At 43.9% G+C, this 19,211-nt stretch overlaps 2 protein-coding genes across 5 annotated transcripts; both read right to left on the reverse strand.

Annotated features, from left to right (window-relative positions):
- Positions 1 to 69: 69 nt before the first annotated feature.
- On the reverse strand, positions 70 to 19,190 carry LOC121561596 (ribonuclease inhibitor-like). Of its 4 annotated transcripts, XM_045217754.1 has the most exons (13): positions 19,102 to 19,190; positions 17,254 to 17,480; positions 16,405 to 16,542; positions 16,252 to 16,371; positions 15,274 to 15,797; positions 3,144 to 4,450; positions 2,582 to 2,839; positions 2,076 to 2,249; positions 1,834 to 1,995; positions 1,472 to 1,642; positions 1,217 to 1,390; positions 1,057 to 1,103; positions 70 to 906 (listed from the first exon to the last, which is right to left on the reverse strand). In XM_045217754.1, the coding sequence occupies exons 3-13, from the start codon at positions 16,514 to 16,516 to the stop codon at positions 476 to 478; spliced, it is 3,480 nt and encodes a 1,159-aa protein (XP_045073689.1). In that variant the 5' UTR covers positions 16,517 to 16,542; positions 17,254 to 17,480; positions 19,102 to 19,190; the 3' UTR covers positions 70 to 475. The 4 variants fall into 4 exon arrangements, with proteins under 4 accessions (XP_045073689.1, XP_045073690.1, XP_045073691.1 ...); XM_045217755.1 differs by lacking the exons at positions 16,252 to 16,371; positions 16,405 to 16,542; XM_045217756.1 differs by lacking the exons at positions 70 to 906; positions 1,057 to 1,103; positions 1,217 to 1,390; ... (6 more) ...; positions 16,252 to 16,371; positions 16,405 to 16,542 and adding exons at positions 11,139 to 11,709; positions 11,833 to 11,879; positions 12,036 to 12,209; ... (3 more) ...; positions 13,511 to 13,765; positions 13,874 to 14,053 and having other exon boundaries at positions 19,102 to 19,176.
- Positions 14,219 to 15,074, reverse strand: LOC123486440 (protein NLRC3-like). The gene has a single exon (XM_045217758.1). The coding sequence runs from the start codon at positions 14,985 to 14,987 to the stop codon at positions 14,409 to 14,411; it is 579 nt and encodes a 192-aa protein (XP_045073693.1). The 5' UTR covers positions 14,988 to 15,074; the 3' UTR covers positions 14,219 to 14,408.
- Positions 19,191 to 19,211: the final 21 nt, after the last annotated feature.

Genomic DNA, 19,211 nt, shown 5'->3' on the forward strand with positions numbered 1-19,211 from the left:
TTTTTATTTTTATTTTTATGGGGTGGGTGGGGGGGGTAGAAGGATTACTTTTATACTATTCCAGGTTGTTATGATGAGTTTCTCAGGTATCAAAGAATCAAGGATGCAAGGATATTCTTAGACATTCTGTGGAGATTTCATACCAAGCATTTATAGAATCACGAGCTTGTGGGTTCATCTAACAAACGGACATGGCTTTGCCCTTCGTCAGTTGAACTAACTAGACAAAGAAGACCCTATATCTTATATAGCCTTTTGGTTCTCATTCCTTTCACATACATTTGGCAAGTCTCCATGGGCACTCCCTGTCTTTGATGTTCATCACTTTTTACCCCAAGTCAGTATACTAAACATCACTCATGCTATCCTAAACATCACTAATCTACCTTGACATAATGGAATGAAGACTTTATGGCCCCAAACCTCTCATTTCTTAACTCTTCCTCTGTCCTCACAACACTATGGCATGACATCATTATACCATAAAGGTCATACATATTACCACGAGGTCATACATATTGTAGATACTATTGTTTTCGTTGATAATAACCCCAATATCAAACCATCCTGTGGCCTCCACCTGCCAGTAGAAACGTCCAGTAGATAAACCCTTGGTACAATGCACAGACAGGGATCTTGTACAAATTGATGGATCAATCCATTTATTTGATTCTTCCCCTCTGGTAGCTTCGTTTCCTATGCTAACACCGTCCCCACTGTTAGCATTGTTAGCTTCGTTTCCTATGCTAGCACCATCCCCACTGTTAGCATTGTTAGCTTCGTTTCCTATGCTAGCACTACTTTGACTGTTAGCATTGTCCTCTCTCCACAACACTGTCCTCCTATCCTCAGACAGCCTCAGGTCAATGTGTGCAGAATCTGGGTCCAGGGTGAGCTCACTGGAATCTGTAGAAAACACACATGCACAATGAGGAGCCAGGGAAATAAGAAAGTTAAATGTTTTTCTGTTTAGCTGACGGTACTTTCTCATTGTTTTAAAGGAAATGTCAAACTGAAGAAACCCTGTATATCATATTACACATCAGTCAGACTCACATTTCCTCAGGCCTGGTTTGATCCTGCACTCTCCACACAAGTCCACACTGTATTGTTTTAATAGAAATAGTTCATGTCAAGAAATAATCATAATATGCAGAGGAATATTAAAGGAATATTAAAGTAACTAAATAGTGTACACATAACATATTACACTAACTTGAGTTTATCCAGTCTACAGTGTGGATCCTCCAGTCTAGCAGAGAGCAGCTTCACTCCAGAGTCTCCTGGGTGATTGTAGCTCAGGTCCAGTTCTCTCAGGTGGGAGGGGTTTGACCTCAGAGCTGAATCCAGAGAAGCACAGCCTTCCTCTGTGACCAGACAACCAGACAGCCTGCAGAGAACAGTTGGAATGAGTTAGGGTGCCATACTCAATTCAAAAGGGTTTGCTTACATCAATATGTGAGCCTCTCACCCCAAAACCTGCAAGGCACAGCGAGGGTCCCCCAGTGCAGCAGAGAGTCGCTCCACTCCTGAATCCCCCAAGTCGTTGTCTCTCAGGTCCAGCTCTATCAGGGTTGAGTTTGAACACAGGACAGAGGACAGGGACTCACAGGATAACTCTGATAGATTACACTGCCTCAGTCTAAGAGATGAATGAGAGAGATAGCAGGAGAAACAGAGAGAGAGAGAGAGAGAGAGAGAGATTGAAATTTGAATTTGGTTTTATCCAAATACCTGTGCACAGAAATATAGAATGTTAAATAAAACTGTATGTATGTATACCACACTTTACATTTTTTTTTTTTTTTTTTTTACAGCATCATCATTTCTCACCCCTGTTTCTGTATCTGACAGTGTGGATCCTCCAGTCCAGCAGAGAGCAGCTTCAGTCCCATGTCGCCCAGGGTGTTGCAGCTCAGATGCAGTTCCTCCAACTGGGAGGCTGCTAGAGCAGGGGACAAACTTCCACAGGAAGTGACCTCACAACGGACAAGTCTGGCGTGAGAGAATATGGAATTAAAAGGGGCTGTATGGATTGACACGATTCGAAACACTTGTTGTCGTAAATATCGCACCTCAGTATCTTCAGTTCACAGTGTGGACTCATAAGCCCAGTGGAGATCCCCTCCACCCCGGTGTCTGTCAGTTTGTTGTCGCTGAGGTCCAGCTCTCTCAGATGGCTGTTCTCTGACGCCAGAGCTGAAGCCACAATTTCACCGCAGCTCTCGTCGAGCCAACACCCAGGAAACCTATGGATTACAACAAAGTGGATCATCCTTCTACACTTTGTGGACTTACATGCTTTAGTCTCTCTTACGGAGTGTAATCGTAGTAAACAAGTTTACAGAAGAGTCTTTTAAATTGACTTCAAACAGCTAAACACTTGGCTGACTTCCCCTGTTCCGTCCCCTAACATCCCTTAGGTGCCGTTGTTGCATTGCTAGTTGCCAGCAGAAGAAGAAGCTGTAGATCCATCCATTCATGTCACAAACGGCTTCCGTTTCTATTTTTCTTCCACTTTACTAAGAAGCTTTTTCTTGGTTTGCTCTTTTTTTTGTTTTGTTTACTAATAATTGCTCACCTTAGTGTGTGCAGCTGACTGTAAGATTGATTCAGTGCAGCAGTTAGCACCTCCAGCTCAGTTGTTGAAAACCCTTGGATATGACTGATGTCTAGTGACTCTAGTCTGTTGTTGGGACTTGCCAGCGCGTCTATGAAGGGCTTCTGGTTCTCCAGCTGGCTGTAGATTATGCTGAGTTCTCTCAGGTGTGAGCCAGGCATTTGGATAGCTGATGCCAAAATTTCAGCGCAGTCGTCTGTGAAATAGCAGGCCACTAGCCTTAAGAGGGGAAAACAAAGGGCTTATAAAGGACATAAAAAAAAGTGTAAATTATACTAATAGTCGTAAGTGACTACGGTAATCTACCAATCTTAGGAAAGTAAATGGAGGCAGGTAGCTTAGTGGGTAAGAGCGTTGTGCCAGTAACCGAAAGGTCGCTGTTTCTATTCCCCGAGCCGACTAGGTGAAAAATCTATCTGTACCCTTAAGCAAGGCACTTAACCCTAATTGCTCCTGTAAGTCGCTCTGGATAAGAGCGTCTGCTAAATGACGTAAATGTAAATTCACTATCATCTGAACTTACATAGCCTTCCTGCAGTATCTAACTATTGGGAGGAGTCTGCTACGGCCCTGACTTGACGTGTTGTATTTTCTCGTGTCAAATTCATCCAGCACCTCCTCTGACATCAACAGCATGTACGCCAGCGCCGAGCACTGAGCAGGTGTCAGCTCAATCTTGGAGAGACTTTGGGAGGTCAGGAACTTTAGAATTTCATTCACCAGGGAGTTGTCCTTCAGCTCAATCAAACAGTAGAGGAGATTGATACACCTCTCTGAGGAAACAAACCATTCAGTCGATAACTTGACCTTGATGTATTGGATGGTATTCTGGATACTCTCTTTGTCTCCCTCTGTCTGGAGCTGTAGGCATTTCAAGAGGATCTGATTGGACTCCAGTGAGATGCCCAGAAGGAAGCGGAGGAAGAGGTCCAGGTGGCCGTTCTTGTTGTGGAACGCTTTATCCACTGCACACCTGTGTAAGTCATGCAATGTATCCAGCTTTCCGAAATATAGTGAAACCCATGGTGAAATACATGGCAAACCATTGGCATGACAATGGGAAACATAGAGTGCTGCGAAGAACTCCTGAATGCTGAGATGCACAAAGCTATACAACTTCACTCTAAACATTGGGTCCTCCTCTCTGAAGATCTCTGTGCACATCCCTGAGCCCAAAAAGGCTTCATTGATATCAATATCACACTCTCTCAAATCTTCTTCAGAAAACACCAGATTGCTCTTTAACAGGTTATGGGAGGCTAGTTTTCCAAGTTTCAAAATGATCTGTACGTCAGACTCTGACAGTTTCCGAAGGTCTGTTTCATTTTTCCCATGCTTCTTGTTCTCCAGGTTTGTCAGAGTGAGTAGGAAACAAATGTACATCTCAGTCAGAGTTTTAGGGACTTCTTCAGAACAGGATCCTCTCAACATGTTCCCAAGAACCATGGCAGTAATCCAACAGAAGACCGGAATGTGGCACATGATGAAGAGACTCCTCGATGTCTTTATGTGTGAGATGATTTTGCTGGACAGGTTCTCATCATCACTGAATCTCTTCTTGAAGTATTCTTCTTTCAGTGGGTCGTTGAATCCCCGAACTTCTGTTACACGGTCAAAACAGTCGGAGGGTATCTTATCAACTGCTGCTGGTCGGGAGGTTATCCAGAGGAGAGCAGAAGGAAGCAGATTCCCCTTGATGAGGTTTGTCAGCAGCACGTCCACTGATGTTGTCTTGGTTACATTAGACAACCTCTTGTTGTTATGGAAATCCAGTGGAAGTTGGCTTTCATCCAGACCATCCAAGATGAACACGACTTTGCAGTCGACCACCTTCTTTGTGTCTTCCATATCTGAAAGTTCAGGGTGGAAGTCACTCAGCAGCTCCAACAGACTGTACTGGTCGTCTTTGTTTCGATTCAAATCCCTGAATGGAAGGGTGAAGACGAAATCTACATCCTGATTGGCTCGTCCTTCTGCCCAGTCAAGGATGAACTTCTGCACCGAGACTGATTTTCCGATGCCAGCGATACCCTTCGTCAGCAGAGTTCTGACGGATGCCTCTTGTTGGAATATGGATTTGAAGACGTCATTGCAGTTGATTGCATGGTCTTGAAATGCTTTGGTCCGAGCCGTATCGTCCATCTTCAAAACCTCGTGCTCTCTGTTCTCCCCTTCACTCTCTGTGATGTAGAGCTCTGGGTAGATCTTGTTGAGCAACGTTGGATCTCCACGTTTTGCAATGCCCTCAAAGATGTTCCCAGACTTCTTCCTCATGTTGGACTTGAGGTTGTTTTTCACTCCTCTCAGGCCTACTTCTAATCAGGAGAACAGGAGAGATATTGAGTAGTTTGTTAGTCCCAGTTTGCCGTTCTAGTGTCTGTAATATGTCACTTTTCACACAAAGTTAGTTTTCTATAGTTCTAATCAGAGTTTGATTATTTGTTACATTGTATTTTTTTTCCATTTGGTCTGGTTGTGTTCACATTGCCAAATGTCAAAGGAATGAAATTGCCTAAACGAAACCATGTGTTCTTCATGCAGGTTGACTCATCATGGGTTGTTTGGTACAGTACTTAACCTACACCCAATGTAGACGGTGCTAAATAGCCTAATAATGAGAAGATTTGCAAGGTCAATTCATGATGTTTGCATATTCACTTTAAATAGGATCAAGTTTACGTCACTGCTGTGTTTTAAATGGCGCAAAACGCAGACGAAAATTCAACTATAATGGGGATTCACATTCTGTCTTATTTTAGTAGAGCTGTATCTGTTCATCTCAAATAAGTACAGAGGTTTGGTTCACTGAAAATCATTTTTGAGAATGTGCACATTTCTGTGTGACTCACCAATAGCTGGATGACTTGTCTCTGGAGAGAGACAGGAAACAGTCAAGCTCTTAATAAAAAAAAAAGAAATACCCTCTATTATCTTCGTAAATATCTTTATGATCTTCGGTCGTAAAATAATAAACGGAGAAATAAAGTTTCTCACCAGCGCCATGTGAACTCATAGTGATATTAATGTTAACTGGATCCCTCACCATTGCAGCCAACAAGCTGGAGTGCAGCGACATTAGAACATGAAGAGTTGGGTTGACAACATTAACGGAGGCTCATATAATTGAAAAGAGACTTAATCTAAAGACACTCACCACACTCAGCCTAAGTTTTCGTTGTCTGATGAAAGTGTTCTTTGTCTCTGATTAAATGTTCACTTCCCTCATGACCTCATTTGTAGGCAGGTTTTAATGTCTATGCTTTCTTGCAACACCTGCCAATGCCAACTCATAAATTGTAGTGTCGCAATATCAAAGGTCAAATGCGATAATATAGCCTTGGCACCCCCTTTTAAGGTTAATAATTAATTTGGAGTTACTGAAGGCTTAGCAACACCAGTCAATATACAAGCCATAGACTGTTCACTCTGCTACCGTCCGGCAAACTGTAGCGGAGCATCGGCTCTATGAGCCTGTCCGACAGCTTCTACCCCCAAGCCAGAAGACTGCTAAATAGCCAGAAGACTGCTAAATAGTTAATTAAATGGTTACCCACTGACCCTATCTTGCATTGACTCTATGCACACTCACTATATATACACACTACATACACTCTCATTAGACTATATATACACACTATATACACACTCACTAGACTATATATACACACACTTGACTATATATACATACTATATATACACACTATATACACACTATATACACACTCACTAGACTATATATACACACTATATACAGTGGGGGAAAAAAGTATTTAGTCAGCCACCAATTGTGCAAGTTCTCCCACTTAAAAAGATGAGAGAGGCCTGTAATTTTCATCATAGGTACACGTCAACTATGACAGACAAATTGAGAATTTTTTTCTCCAGAAAATCACATTGTAGGATTTTTTATGAATTTTTTTGCAAATTATGGTGGAAAATAAGTATTTGGTCAATAACAAACGTTTCTCAATACAGTGGGGAAAAAAAGTATTTAGTCAGCCACCAATTGTGCAAGTTCTCCCACTTAAAAAGATGAGAGAGGCCTGTAATTTTCATCATAGGTACACGTCAACTATGACAGACAAAATGAGGGAAAAAAATCCAGAAAATCACATTGTAGGATTTTTTATGAATTTATTGGCATATGATGGTGGAAAATAAGTATTTGGTCAATAACAAAAGTTTCTCAATACTTTGTTATATACCCTTTGTTGGCAATGACACAGGTCAAACGTTTTCTGTAAGTCTTCACAAGGTTTTCACACACTGTTGCTGGTATTTTGTCCCATTCCTCCATGCAGATCTCCTCTAGAGCAGTGATGTTTTGGGGCTGTCGCTGGGCAACACAGACTTTCAACTCCCTCCAAAGATTTTCTATGGGGTTGAGATCTGGAGACTGGCTAGGCCACTCCAGGACCTTGAAATGCTTCTTACGAAGCCATTCCTTCGTTGCCCGGGCGGTGTGTTTGGGATCATTGTCATGCTGAAAGACCCAGCCACGTTTCATCTTCAATGCCCTTGCTGATGGAAGGAGGGTTTCACTCAAAATCTCACGATACATGGCCCCATTCATTCTTTCCTTTACACGGATCAGTCGTCCTGGTCCCTTTGCAGAAAAACAGCCCCAAAGCATGATGTTTCCACCCCCATGCTTCACAGTAGGTATGGTGTTCTTTGGATGCAACTCAGCATTCTTTGTCCTCCAAACATGACGAGTTGAGTTTTTACCAAAAAGTTATATTTTGGTTTCATCTGACCATATGACATTCTCCCAATCCTCTTCTGGATCATCCAAATGCACTTCAGACGGGCCTGGACATGTACTGGCTTAAGCAGGGGGGACACGTCTCGCACTGCAGGATTTGAGTCCCTGGCGGCGTAGTGTGTTACTGATGGTTGGCTTTGTTACTTTGGTCCCAGCTCTCTGCAGGTCATTCACTAGGTCCCCCCGTGTGGTTCTGGGATTTTTGCTCACCGTTCTTGTGATCATTTTGACCCCACGGGGTGAGATCTTGCGTGGAGCCCCAGATCGAGGGAGATTATCAGTGGTCTTGTATGTCTTCCATTTCCTAATAATTGCTCCCACAGTTGATTTCTTCAAACCAAGCTGCTTACCTATTGCAGATTCAGTCTTCCCAGCCTGGTGCAGGTCTACAATTTTGTTTTTGGTGTCCTTTGACAGCTCTTTGGTCTTGGCCATTGTGAAGTTTGGAGTGTGACTGTTTGAGGTTGTGGACAGGTGTATTTTTTTCTGATAACAAGTTCAAACAGGTGCCATTAATACAGGTAACGAGTGGAGGACAGAGGATCCTCTGAAAGAAGAAGTTACAGGTCTGTGAGAGCCAGAAATCTTGCTTGTTTGTAGGTGACCAAATACTTATTTTCCACCATAATTTGCAAATAAATTCATTAAAAATCCTACAATGGGATTTTCTGGATTTTTTTTCCTCAATTTGTCTGTCATAGTTGACGTGTACCTATGATGAAAATTACAGGCCTCTCTCATCTTTTTAAGTGGGAGAACTTGCACAATTGGTGGCTGACTAAACACTTTTTTTCCCCACTGTACTTTGTTATATACATACTCACTAGACTATATATACACACTATATACACACTGACTAGACTATATACACACTATATACACACTCACTTGACTATATGCACACTATATACACACACACTTGACTATATATACACACTATATACACACTCACTAGACTATATATACACTCACTAGACTATATATACACACACTTGACTATATATACACACTATATACACACTGACTGGACTATACTGTGTATGCAGACTATATACACACTCACTCACACACTACACTGACACTCACACAAAACCCACACACATTCACATAAACCAGAGGAGGATAGGGGAGGAGGAGGAGGATAGGGGAGGAGGAGGAGGAGGAGGGAAGGGGAGGAGGACAGAGGAGGAGGAGGATAGGGGAGGAGGAGGAGGATAGGGGGAGGAGGAGGAGGGAAGGGGAGGAGGAAAGAGGAGGAGGAGGATAGGGGAGGAGGAGGAAAGAGGAGGAGGAGGATAGGGGGAGGAGGAGGATAGGGGAATAGGAGGAGGAGGATAGGGGAGGAAGAGGAGGATAGGGTAGGAGGAGGAGGAGGAAAACACTCCAGGCCATTCTTGAACGTCTTCAACTAGATGCTAGATAGAAAGTATAACGGAGCTTTATATTTTATATATATATTATATAGATTTTATATTTTCAAATAAATGCCCTTTTTTCCGTCCCTCAAATTGATTTTGATGAGACAAATCGAACAACTTTTATTTTTATCTGAGACAAAGTTTGCCCACCCCTGCTCTAAAGTATCATCCACCCCTCCTCCCTCGCTCTTCCCTCTATCACTCTCCCTTTCTCCCCTCCTCCCTCCCTCGCTCTTCCCTCTATCACTCTCCCTTTCTCCCCCTCCTCCCTCCCACGCTCTTCCCTCTATCACTCTCCCTTTCTCCCCCTCCCACGCTCTTTCCTCTATCACTCTCCCTTTCTCCCCCTCCTCCCTCCCTCGCTCTTCCCTCTATCACTCTCCCTTTCTCCCCCTCCTCCCTCCCATCGCTCTTCCCTCTATCACTCTCCCTTTCTCCCCCTCCTCCCTCCCACGCTCTTCCCTCTATCACTCTCCCTTTCTCCCCCTCCTCCCTCCCTCGCTCTTCCCTCTATCACTCTCCCTTTCTCCCCCTCCTCCCTCCCACGCTCTTCCCTCTATCACTCTCCCTTTCTCCCCCCCTCCTCCCTCGCTCTTCCCTCTATCACTCTCCCTTTCTCCCCCCTCCTCCCTCCCACGCTCTTCCCTCTATCACTCTCCCTTTCTCCCCCTCCTCCCTCCCCATCGCTCTTCCCTCTATCACTCTCCCTTTCTCCCCCTCCTCCCTCCCACGCTCTTCCCTCTATCACTCTCCCTTTCTCTCCCCCTCCTCCCTCGCTCTTTCCTCTATCACTCTCCCTTTCTCCCCCCTCCTCCCTCCCACGCTCTTCCCTCTATCACTCTCCCTTTCTCCCCCCCTCCTCCCTCGCTCTTCCCTCTATCACTCTCCCTTTCTCCCCCCTCCCACGCTCTTCCCTCTATCACTCTCCCTTTCTCCCCCTCCTCCCTCCCATGCTCTTCCCTCTATCACTCTCCCTTTCTCCCCCCTCCTCCCTCCCACGCTCTTCCCTCTATCACTCTCCCTTTCTCCCCCCTCCTCCCTCCCACGCTCTTCCCTCTATCACTCTCCCTTTCTCCCCCTCCTCCCTCCCTCGCTCTTCCCTCTATCACTCTCCCTTTCTCCCCCTCCTCCCTCCCACGCTCTTCCCTCTATCACGCTCCCTTTCTCCCCCTCCTCCCTCCCATGCTCTTCCCTCTATCACTCTCCCTTTCTCCCCCTCCTCCCTCCCATGCTCTTCCCTCTATCACTCTCCCTTTCTCCCCCTCCTCCCTCCCACACTCTTTCCTCTCTCACTCTCCCTTTCTCCCCCCTCCTCCCTCCCTCGCTCTTCCCTCTATCACTCTCCCTTTCTCCCCCTCCTCCCTCCCTTGCTCTTTCCTCTATCACTCTCCCTTTCTCCCCCTCCTCCCTCTTTCACTCTCCCTTTCTCCCCCTCCTCCCTCCCTTGCTCTCTCTCTTTCCTCTATCACTCTGTAGTATCACCCCCCCCTTTTACACAAATTAATCATTAAAAACATATTAATAATCAAACATAACTATAACAACAACAATAATACAATAATAAAAATATAAACAAACAACTTCCAAAGACCATTTCCACCCAAAGCTGAATGATGTGTGAATGGTAAATATTTATTACGTTTATTACCTAACATTTTCTAATCAAAACATCATTGTCCTCTCTCTAAGTGAAGGTGTATTTGTGATGAGACAGGTGGATGTCATCTCTCTGAGTGAAGGTGTATTTGTGATGAGACAGGTGGATGTCACCTGCCGAGTGGCGCAGTGGTCTAGTGTGCCACTAGAGATCCTGGTTCGAATCCAGGCTCTGTCGTAGCCGGCCGCAACCGGGAGACCCATGGGGCGGCGCACAATTGGCCCAGCGTCGTCCAGGGTAGGGGAGGGAATGGCCGGCAGGGGATGTAGCTCAGTTGGTAGAGCATGGCGTTTGCAACGCCAGGGTTGTGGGTTCGATAAAATAATGTATGTGCTAACTGTAAGTCGCTCTGGATAAGAGCGTCTGCTAAATGACTAAAATGTAAATGTCATCTCTCTGAGTGAAGGTGTATTTGTGATGAGACAGGTGGATGTCATCTCTCTGAGTGAAGGTGTATTTGTGATGAGACAGGTTGATGTCATCACTGAGTGATGATGTGTTTGATGAGACAGGTGGATGTCATCTTCATCACTTGATATCAGACAGAGACATGTGTGACTATACCATTTCGATTTCCCACCTGGATATCAATAAAGTTCAATTAAAATCTCCCCCCAAAAAACAGACTAAATCTATTTACAGAAATAAAATTAAATTAAAAATGTGTCTGTCAGTTACTCTGGTGATGGCTGCTTTCATTCACAGAGTTTGGATTTTAACTGAGCCAAATATCTCCCTCTCATCACACATGATTTTGAACTAGGGTAAAGGGGCTCAGTGAACGTGGTGTGGAATGTGTACAGGTGGGTCAGTGTACCAGAGGAGACGCTGTAAAAGGACAGAGCGCCGGCCGGAAAGTCCAGATACACTCCTATACACTTTGTGTCCGGCCTGGGTACTGGCACAACTGAGATCCTGATATTATGAATAAATGTGTACTGTTCATTGCAGCAGAAAAGCCCCCAAGACCTCTTCTTCTCAGTAACCGATCTGGATGTATTTGTCACCCCAATGTCAACCCAGCCAGTCCATTCAACCTGCCAGTAGAAACGACCATCAGACAGGGGCTCCCTGCAGCGTACTTTGGCCCACTTATCCAACTTTTTTGTCCGATCTGAGTCATCTGAATCAGAGAAATCCAAATAAGGATATCGGTTAACCTGTGTTCTCCTCACCACCCTCGTGTTGTCCTCGGACAGAGTCAGGTCACTATCTGCTGACATATCGTTCAGCTTGAGCTGGCAGGCATCTGTAGCAAGACAAGGCAGAAAAACAGAAACATGTGTTTTATGTTATTTTCACAATTTGCTTATAAAAGTTTAGGTGCTTAAAAAGCCAGCTTTCTTTTCCTAAATGTAGTTTGATGACTCACATTTCCTCAGGCCTGGTTTGATTCTGGACTCTCCACCATGGTCCAAACTGTGGGACAAAGAAAGAGTCATGTAGGGCCTATTGAACCTGATTACAGTGGAGATTACCTTGATGATTTCACTATATAAACTAGAGTCTTGAAAGCCCATTGAGCAATGAGGTGTTAACAGAAGCAAAAGTCAAATCAACTAAATTTCCTTTTACCTGAGTTTCTCCAGTCTACAGTGTGGATCCTCCAGTCTAGCAGAGAGCAGCTTCACTCCGGAGTCTCCTGGGTGATTGAAGCTCAGGTCCAGTTCTTTCAGGTGGGAGGGATTTGACTCCAGAGCAGAGGCAAGAAACGTACAGCCTTTCTCTGTGACTAGACAACCAGAAAGCCTACAGAGAGAAGAGACAGCATAAAACAATGAACAACTGCTAGAGTATATATTTTTTAAGTTAAAACGTTTAAATTCCATTTAAGTGCAGTGCAGTTCACTAGTTCAATCATTCCTATTTGACTGTTTTCTGAAGTTTACAGTATGCTTTCACAATATCAAATGTGTAATCTACCTAAGAGTCTGTAAGGCACAGTTGGGGTTCCTCAGTCCAGCAGAGAGGAGCCTCATTCCAGAGTACCACAGGCTGTTGTCTCTCAGGTCCAGCTCTCTCAGTACTGAGTATGACCACAGGACAGGAGCCAGGGAGACACAGGAACGTCTGGAGAGATTACACTCCCTTAGCCTTGGGAGGGAAAAAGGGAGAGAATTTAACGCTACGTTCTCTTGGTGTTTCCATTGTTACGGTATAGTTTTAACAATGCGGTAATAAAAGGTTTCTTCTACTGTAACATGTGGAAGATTAAACATAACGGTTTATTTCTCACCCCAGAGTCTGTATCTGACAGTGTGGATCCATCAGTCCAGCAGACAGCAGCTTTACTCCAGAGTCGCCCAGTTTGTTGCAGCCCAGACGTAGTTCCTCGAGCTGAGAGACTGCTATAGCAGAGGACAAACTTCCACAGGACTCCTCTGTAACCCCACAACCAGTCAGTCTGTCCAACATGAAAAAAATGTATTAACTAAATGTAAAGGGGAGCTGTCATTAATCAAGAATACATTAACCTATAGGGCCAGTTTCAAGACACATTAAGCCAAATCCTGGACTAAGAAGCTAGCTAACAATCAATGGTAAGTGATAGGGGCATGTGTGCAATGTTTTTACATAAATGAACAAATCACCTAATGTCAAACCACATATGGAGTTGATTTGACAATTTTGAAAATTGCAGGCATTTCCCTTCTATTGATCCTGACCTTCCCCTTTAAACATGTTCATTACTCACCTCAGTATCTTCAGGTTACAGTGTGGACTCATAAGACCACTGGAGATCTGCTTCACCCCTGTGTCTGTCAGTTTGTTGTAGCTGAGATCCAGCTCTGTCAGACAGGAGCCAGCTGCCTGGAGAGCCGAGGCAACGGTTTCACAAACGTCATCTTTGAGATCACAACTGGTGAGTCTGTGTGAAACAACCCCAAAAAAATGATTGAATTGTTCAAACTTGCCAACATGCATACCACCGTCATTTAAAGTTGTTTATCATTATATTTATTGCTTGTTTTCTTTGCCAGAGTAGATTTGGAAGGTTACTGACTGTTGAAAAGTGTTCTGCTGTGTGTTGTTCCAGGCATAGCACTCACCTCAACACAAGTGGCTGGCTGTGAGCACCCATCAGCACAGCCTTTAGAAGCTCTGGTCCCGATCTTCCCATGTTGATATGGCTAAGGTTAAGTGACTCCAGTCGGCAGTTGGGACTCCTCAGTCCAACAGAGAGGGACTTCAGGTCCAACAGGGCGTTGCCGCTGAGGTCCAGCTCTCTCAGCTGGGAGTCGGGCAGCTGTAGTGCAGATGCCACCGTTTCACAGCAACTCGTTGTAAGGCGGCAGTCCGCTAGTCTACAGAGGAGAGACGTTTATTATGGGAGATGTGGATGTAGTATAGGACTAATTAAATGGCTGTAAGACATACAGTGACATACTGTATATATCAACACTTCAACTCACATAGCCTTTCGGCAGCATCGAACAGCAGGGACCAGCCTCTCACGCCCCTCATCTGACGTGTTGTACTCTCTCACGTCCAGTTTGTCCAACACTTCCTCTGACATCAAGAGTACGTATGCCATCGCCGAGCACTGTGCAGGCGTCAGGTTCTTCTCAGCAGGGTTTTTGGATGTCAAGAACCTTTGAATTTCATTTACAAATGAGGTATCGTTCAACCCAATCAAACAGTGGAAGAGATTGATGCACCTCTCTGGGGAGGGATATTGTCTTGTTTTCGTCTGAGAGCTTGTCTTTGATGTATTGGATGGTATTCTGGATACTCTCTTTGTCTCCTAGTCTGGAGCTGTAGGCATTTCAAGAGGATTGATTGGACTCCAGTGAGATGCCCAGAAGGAAGCGGAGGAAGAGGTCTAGATGACCGGTCTTGCTCTTCAAAGCTTCATCCACCGCACTCCTCTGCAAGTCATGCAGTGTTTTCTGCTGCTGCTGAGAACCTCTGGGTTGTGGCCTGTAATCTTCGTCCTCACTGAAGTCATCACCTTCTCCAAAATACCCGTAATTCGATCTTGGTAGCCTGTTCTCTCTTGATGCAAACGGGGTTGACATTTTCACTGACAAAGAGGTAGGCAACATAGAGTGCAGCGAAGAACTCCTGAATGCTGAGATGCACAAAGCTGTACTTGTTTGCTCTAAACATTGGGTCCTCCTCTCTGAAGATCTCTGTGCACATCCCTGAGAGCAAGAAGCCTTCTTTGACATCAATGCCACACCCTCTCAGATCGTCTTCAGAAAACACCAGATTGCTCTTTTCCAAGTTTTGGAAGGCTAGTTTTCCAAGCTTCAGAATTATCTGTACGTCAGACTCTGACAGAATACGAGGATCTGGTTCGTTTTTCCCATTATATTTCTTGTTCTTCATGCTTGTCAGAGTGAGAAGGAAACGAATGTACATCTCAGTCAGAGTTTTAGGGACTTTTCCATGGTCATTTTCACTCAACATTTTCCCAAGAACCATGGCAGTAATCCAACAGAAGACTGGAATGTGGCACATGATGAAGAGACTCCTCGATGTCTTTATGTGTGAGATGATTTTGCTGGACAGGTTCATCATCATCACTGAATCTCTTCTTGAAGTATTCTTCTTTCTGTGGGTCGTTGAATCCCCGAACTTCTGTTACACGGTCAAAACAGTCGGAGGGTATCTTATCAACTGCTGCTGGTCGGGAGGTTATCCAGAGGAGAGCAGAAGGAAGCAGATTCCCCTTGATGAGGTTTGTCAGCAGCACGTCCACTGATGTTGTCTTGGTTACATTAGACAACCTCTTGTTGTTATGGAAATCCAGTGGAAGTTGGCTTTCATCCAGACCATCCAAGATGAACACGACTTTGCAGTCGACCACCTTCTTTGCATCCTTGATATCTGTTAGTTCAGGGTGGAAGTCACTCAGGAGCTCCAAGAGATTGTAGTCATCTTTGATGAAATTCAAGTCCCTGAATGGAAGTGCGAAGACAAAATCTACATCCCGATTGGCTATTCCTTCTGCCCAGTCAAGGATGAACTTCTGCACTGAGACCGTTTTTCCAATGCCAGCGATTCCCTTTGTCAGCACAGTTCTGACGGGTACCGCTTGTTTGGATTGGGATTTGTCATTATGTTCCTCTGTCTTAGGGTCTAAAGATTTAAAGATGTCATTGCAGTTGATTGCATGGTCTTGAAATGCTTTGGTCCGAGCCGTATCTTCAATCTGCCATACCTCATGCTCTTTATTAACCCCTTCACTCTCCCCAGTTGTGATGTAGAGCTCGGTGTAAATATTGTCCAGCAATGTTGGGTTTCCCCGTTTTCCAAGCCCCTCAAAGATGCTCCCAAACTTCTTCTTCATGTTGGACTTGTGTTTGCCCTTGACTTTTTGCAGATCTTCATCTAATGAGGAAAGAACATTGATAGTGTTGTGGGATGCATAAAATATCTTTACTTCTGTTTTTTTATCTGCAGTATTCAGTACCGTAACGAACACAATAATTTCAGTTACTGGTTTCAAAGTCCGATTTCCTGCATGGGCGTGCCTTATTTATTTTTTTCAGACTTTTATGAGTCTGTGTGTGTGTTAATCTACAACTGGTACATCCATTTTTTTACTTTAAAATTAATTATATACTGTGTACCCATTTGATTCTTGAAGAATACAACTTACAAATACCTCATGAGCTTAGTTCAACTGTCGTACCCTATCAGAACACAAAATATATGCTTAATTGTATTGTATTATTTGACAGGGACACTGCATATTAACTAATCAACATTTCTGTAATAATTTGTTTTGTTTTTTTGCATTATTTTCTATTATAACAAAAATAACAATAAAGAATTGTCTTACCAGCACCATGTGAAGGCATAGTAACACTGATGTTTTGATAAACTGAACCTCCGAGATTGCAGCCAACAAGTTGGGGTGCAACAACAACAGAACCACCCTGAGCTGTAATGGAGGACTGTGGTGGGGCAGGCTGAGCCGTAATGGAGGACTGTGGTGGGGCAGGCTGAGCCGTAATGGAGGACTGTGGTGGGGCAGGCTGAGCCGTAATGGAGGACAGCGGACCAGAGTCCTGGGCTGGAACGAGGGACTGAGGAGTCTGATCCATGATATCAGACAGTCAGTCTCCTCCCCCTGAGAGAGCCAGAAGCAAAGAGAGAACAGACAATATACACTGAACACTTTCCTTACATTGAGTTGCACCCCCTTTTGCCCTCAGAACACCTTCCTAATATTGAGTTACACCCCTTTTGCCCTCAGAACACCTTCCTAATATTGAGTTGCACCCCTTTTGCCCCCAGAACACCTTCCTAATATTGAGTTGCACCCCCTTTTGCCCTCAGAACACCTTCCTAATATTGAGTTGCACCCCCTTTTGCCCTCAGAACACCTTCCTAATATTGACTTGTACCCCCTTTTGCCCTCAGAACACCTTCCTAATATTGAGTTGTACCCCCTTTTGCCCTCAGAACACCTTCCTAATATTGAGTTGTACCCCCTTTTGCCCTCAGTACAGTCTCAATTCTGTATCAGTATTGTAGTCCTATGCCATAACCACAGAAGGCTAGAATGGTCATCATAAAGGATACATAGTTGACTTACAGAAAGATTCCCTAGTATATTTATTTTATTTAACCAGGTACGCCATTGAGTATACATTTTCTTTAACAATAACAACCTGACCACGATAAGAGCGAGACACCGTGCAGCAAAGCAGACAGTTCTTTGAAACTCAACACATAAACAGAAAACGTAAAAGACAAATGCACAACACTCGGTAGGATGTAACACATATCTATATAACGGTTATATAGAGCTTTGAATCCCTAAAAAGACGACACTTACCGCATGTAAGTTGTCTTGTTGTGCCGTCTACAATGGTGCTTTCTTCCTCCTACTTTCTTTGGTCTGTTTCATGTTCTGGGCGTTGTAGAGGAGGATACTTCCTCAGTGTTGCCAACTCCTCAGTAAGTAAAGTAGCTATTGGCTGTCCTAAAAGTCACTAGAAGTCGCTAAATGACGTCACCACTCAATTTGCATCATTGGCCATGCGCTTGTAATTGTGATGGACGCTGTAGGAGAGAGGAATAACTTCGTGAGAGAGAATTTTTTTTGTATACAATCTACATTAACAATCTAAATGGACCACAAAAAAATAAGGGCGGGATCAGCCAGCGGCGGCTTCTCGCATGCGCGATTCATTTGCAGTCTGGACGCGGAGTGGTGAACATCTTCTGCTCTGAATACTCGCTAAATATAGCGACAAAGTCGCTAAATTGGCAATGTTAACTTCCTGAACTTTGCAGTTAACCGCAAAGTTTCATCATCTCTGTACTGACAGGGTTTGGTGACTGGATATAAATTAATTCAAAGGAATAGTCAGAGAGGCGTGTCTTAGTTTATAATACAAAACTGTGTCTGTCTGTCTGTTTTATATACTTTGTATTTAAAGCACAAATGTATTAATAAAGTTGATTTTTCTATCAGTCTGTCTGTCGGTCTGTCTCTCTGTCCATCCATCTGTCTGTATGTGTTTCTTTCTCTCTCTCTTCATAGTAGGGATATTCAAAAATAAAATATATAAATATTTTTAAAAACATGTTGATTTTTCTGTCAGTCAGTCTATCAGTCTGTCTGTCTGTTTTATATACTTTGTATTTAAAGCATAAATTAATTAATGAAGTTGATTTTTCTGTCTGTCAGTCTGTTAGTCTGTCTGTCAGTCTGTCAGTCAGTCTGTCTGTTGTCTGTCAGTCTGTCTATCTGTCAGTCAGTCTGTCTGTTAGTCTGTCTCTCTCTGTCCATCAGTCTGTCTGTTTTTCTTTCTCTCTCTCTTCATCATTGGGATATTCAATATATAAGGCCATGCGCTTCTCCCGAGTGGCGCAGTGGTCTAAGGCTGATCCACTAGAGATCCTGGTTCGAATCCAGGCTCTGCTGTAGCCGGCCGCAACCGGGAGACCAATGGGGCGGCGCACAATTGGCCCAGCGTCGTCCAGGGTAGGGGAGGGAATGGCCGGCAGGGAGGTAGCTCAGTTGGTAGAGCATGGCGTTTGCAACGCCAGGGTTGTGGGTTCGATTCCCACGGGGGGCCAGTATGAAAATAAATAAAAAATAATAATGTATGCACTAACTGTAAGTCGCTCTGGATAAGAGCGTCTGCTAAATGACGTAAAAATATAAATATTTTAAAAAACATGTAGAATACATGTAGGATACATAGGATACTAGTTGATTTACAGAACGATGCCGTAGTAAATGTATTTTATTTGCTCTTATTTAACCAGGTACGTCATTGAGTATACTTAAGCAATAAGGTCCAAGGGGGTGTGGTATATGGCTGATATACCACAAACCCCAGAGGTGCCTTATTGCTATTGTAAAATGGTTACCAACATAATTAGAACAGTAAAAATAAGTGTTTTGTCATACCCGTGGTATACGGTCTCATATACCATGGCTTTCAGCCAATCAGCATTCAGGGCTCGAACTACCCAGTTTACACATTTTCTTTAACAATAACGACCTGACCACGATAAGAGCGATACACCGTGTATCAAAGCAGACAGTTCTTTGAAACTCAACACATAAACAGAAAAGGTAAAAGACAAATGTACAACACTGGGTAGGATGTAACACATATCTATATAACGGTTATATAGAGCTTTGAATCCCTAAAAAGACGACACGTACCGCATGTAAGTTGTTTTGTTGTTCTGTCTACTCTGGGCGTTGTAGGGTAGGCTCCTTCCTGTTAACCGCAAAGTTTCATAACCTCTGGCAACGGTTCTGTTCTAACAGGC

Source organism: Coregonus clupeaformis, unplaced genomic scaffold (assembly GCF_020615455.1).
Source record: "Coregonus clupeaformis isolate EN_2021a unplaced genomic scaffold, ASM2061545v1 scaf1217, whole genome shotgun sequence".
Lineage (NCBI taxonomy): Eukaryota > Metazoa > Chordata > Actinopteri > Salmoniformes > Salmonidae > Coregonus > Coregonus clupeaformis.

Bases quoted from the DNA above. Each gene is read 5' to 3' on its own strand.
- LOC121561596 (XM_045217754.1), bottom strand. From the start codon at position 16,516: ATGGATCAGACTCCTCAGTCCCTCGTTCCAGCCCAGGACTCTGGTCCG. The intron at 1,996-2,075 runs GTGCGATATTTA...CTCTCACGCCAG, and splicing joins TGTGAACTGAAGATACTGAG to ACTTGTCCGTTGTGAGGTCA. The intron at 1,391-1,471 runs GTGAGAGGCTCA...TGTTCTCTGCAG, and splicing joins TGTGCCTTGCAGGTTTTGGG to GCTGTCTGGTTGTCTGGTCA.
- LOC123486440 (XM_045217758.1), bottom strand. From the start codon at position 14,987: ATGATGATGAACCTGTCCAGCAAAATCATCTCACACATAAAGACATCG.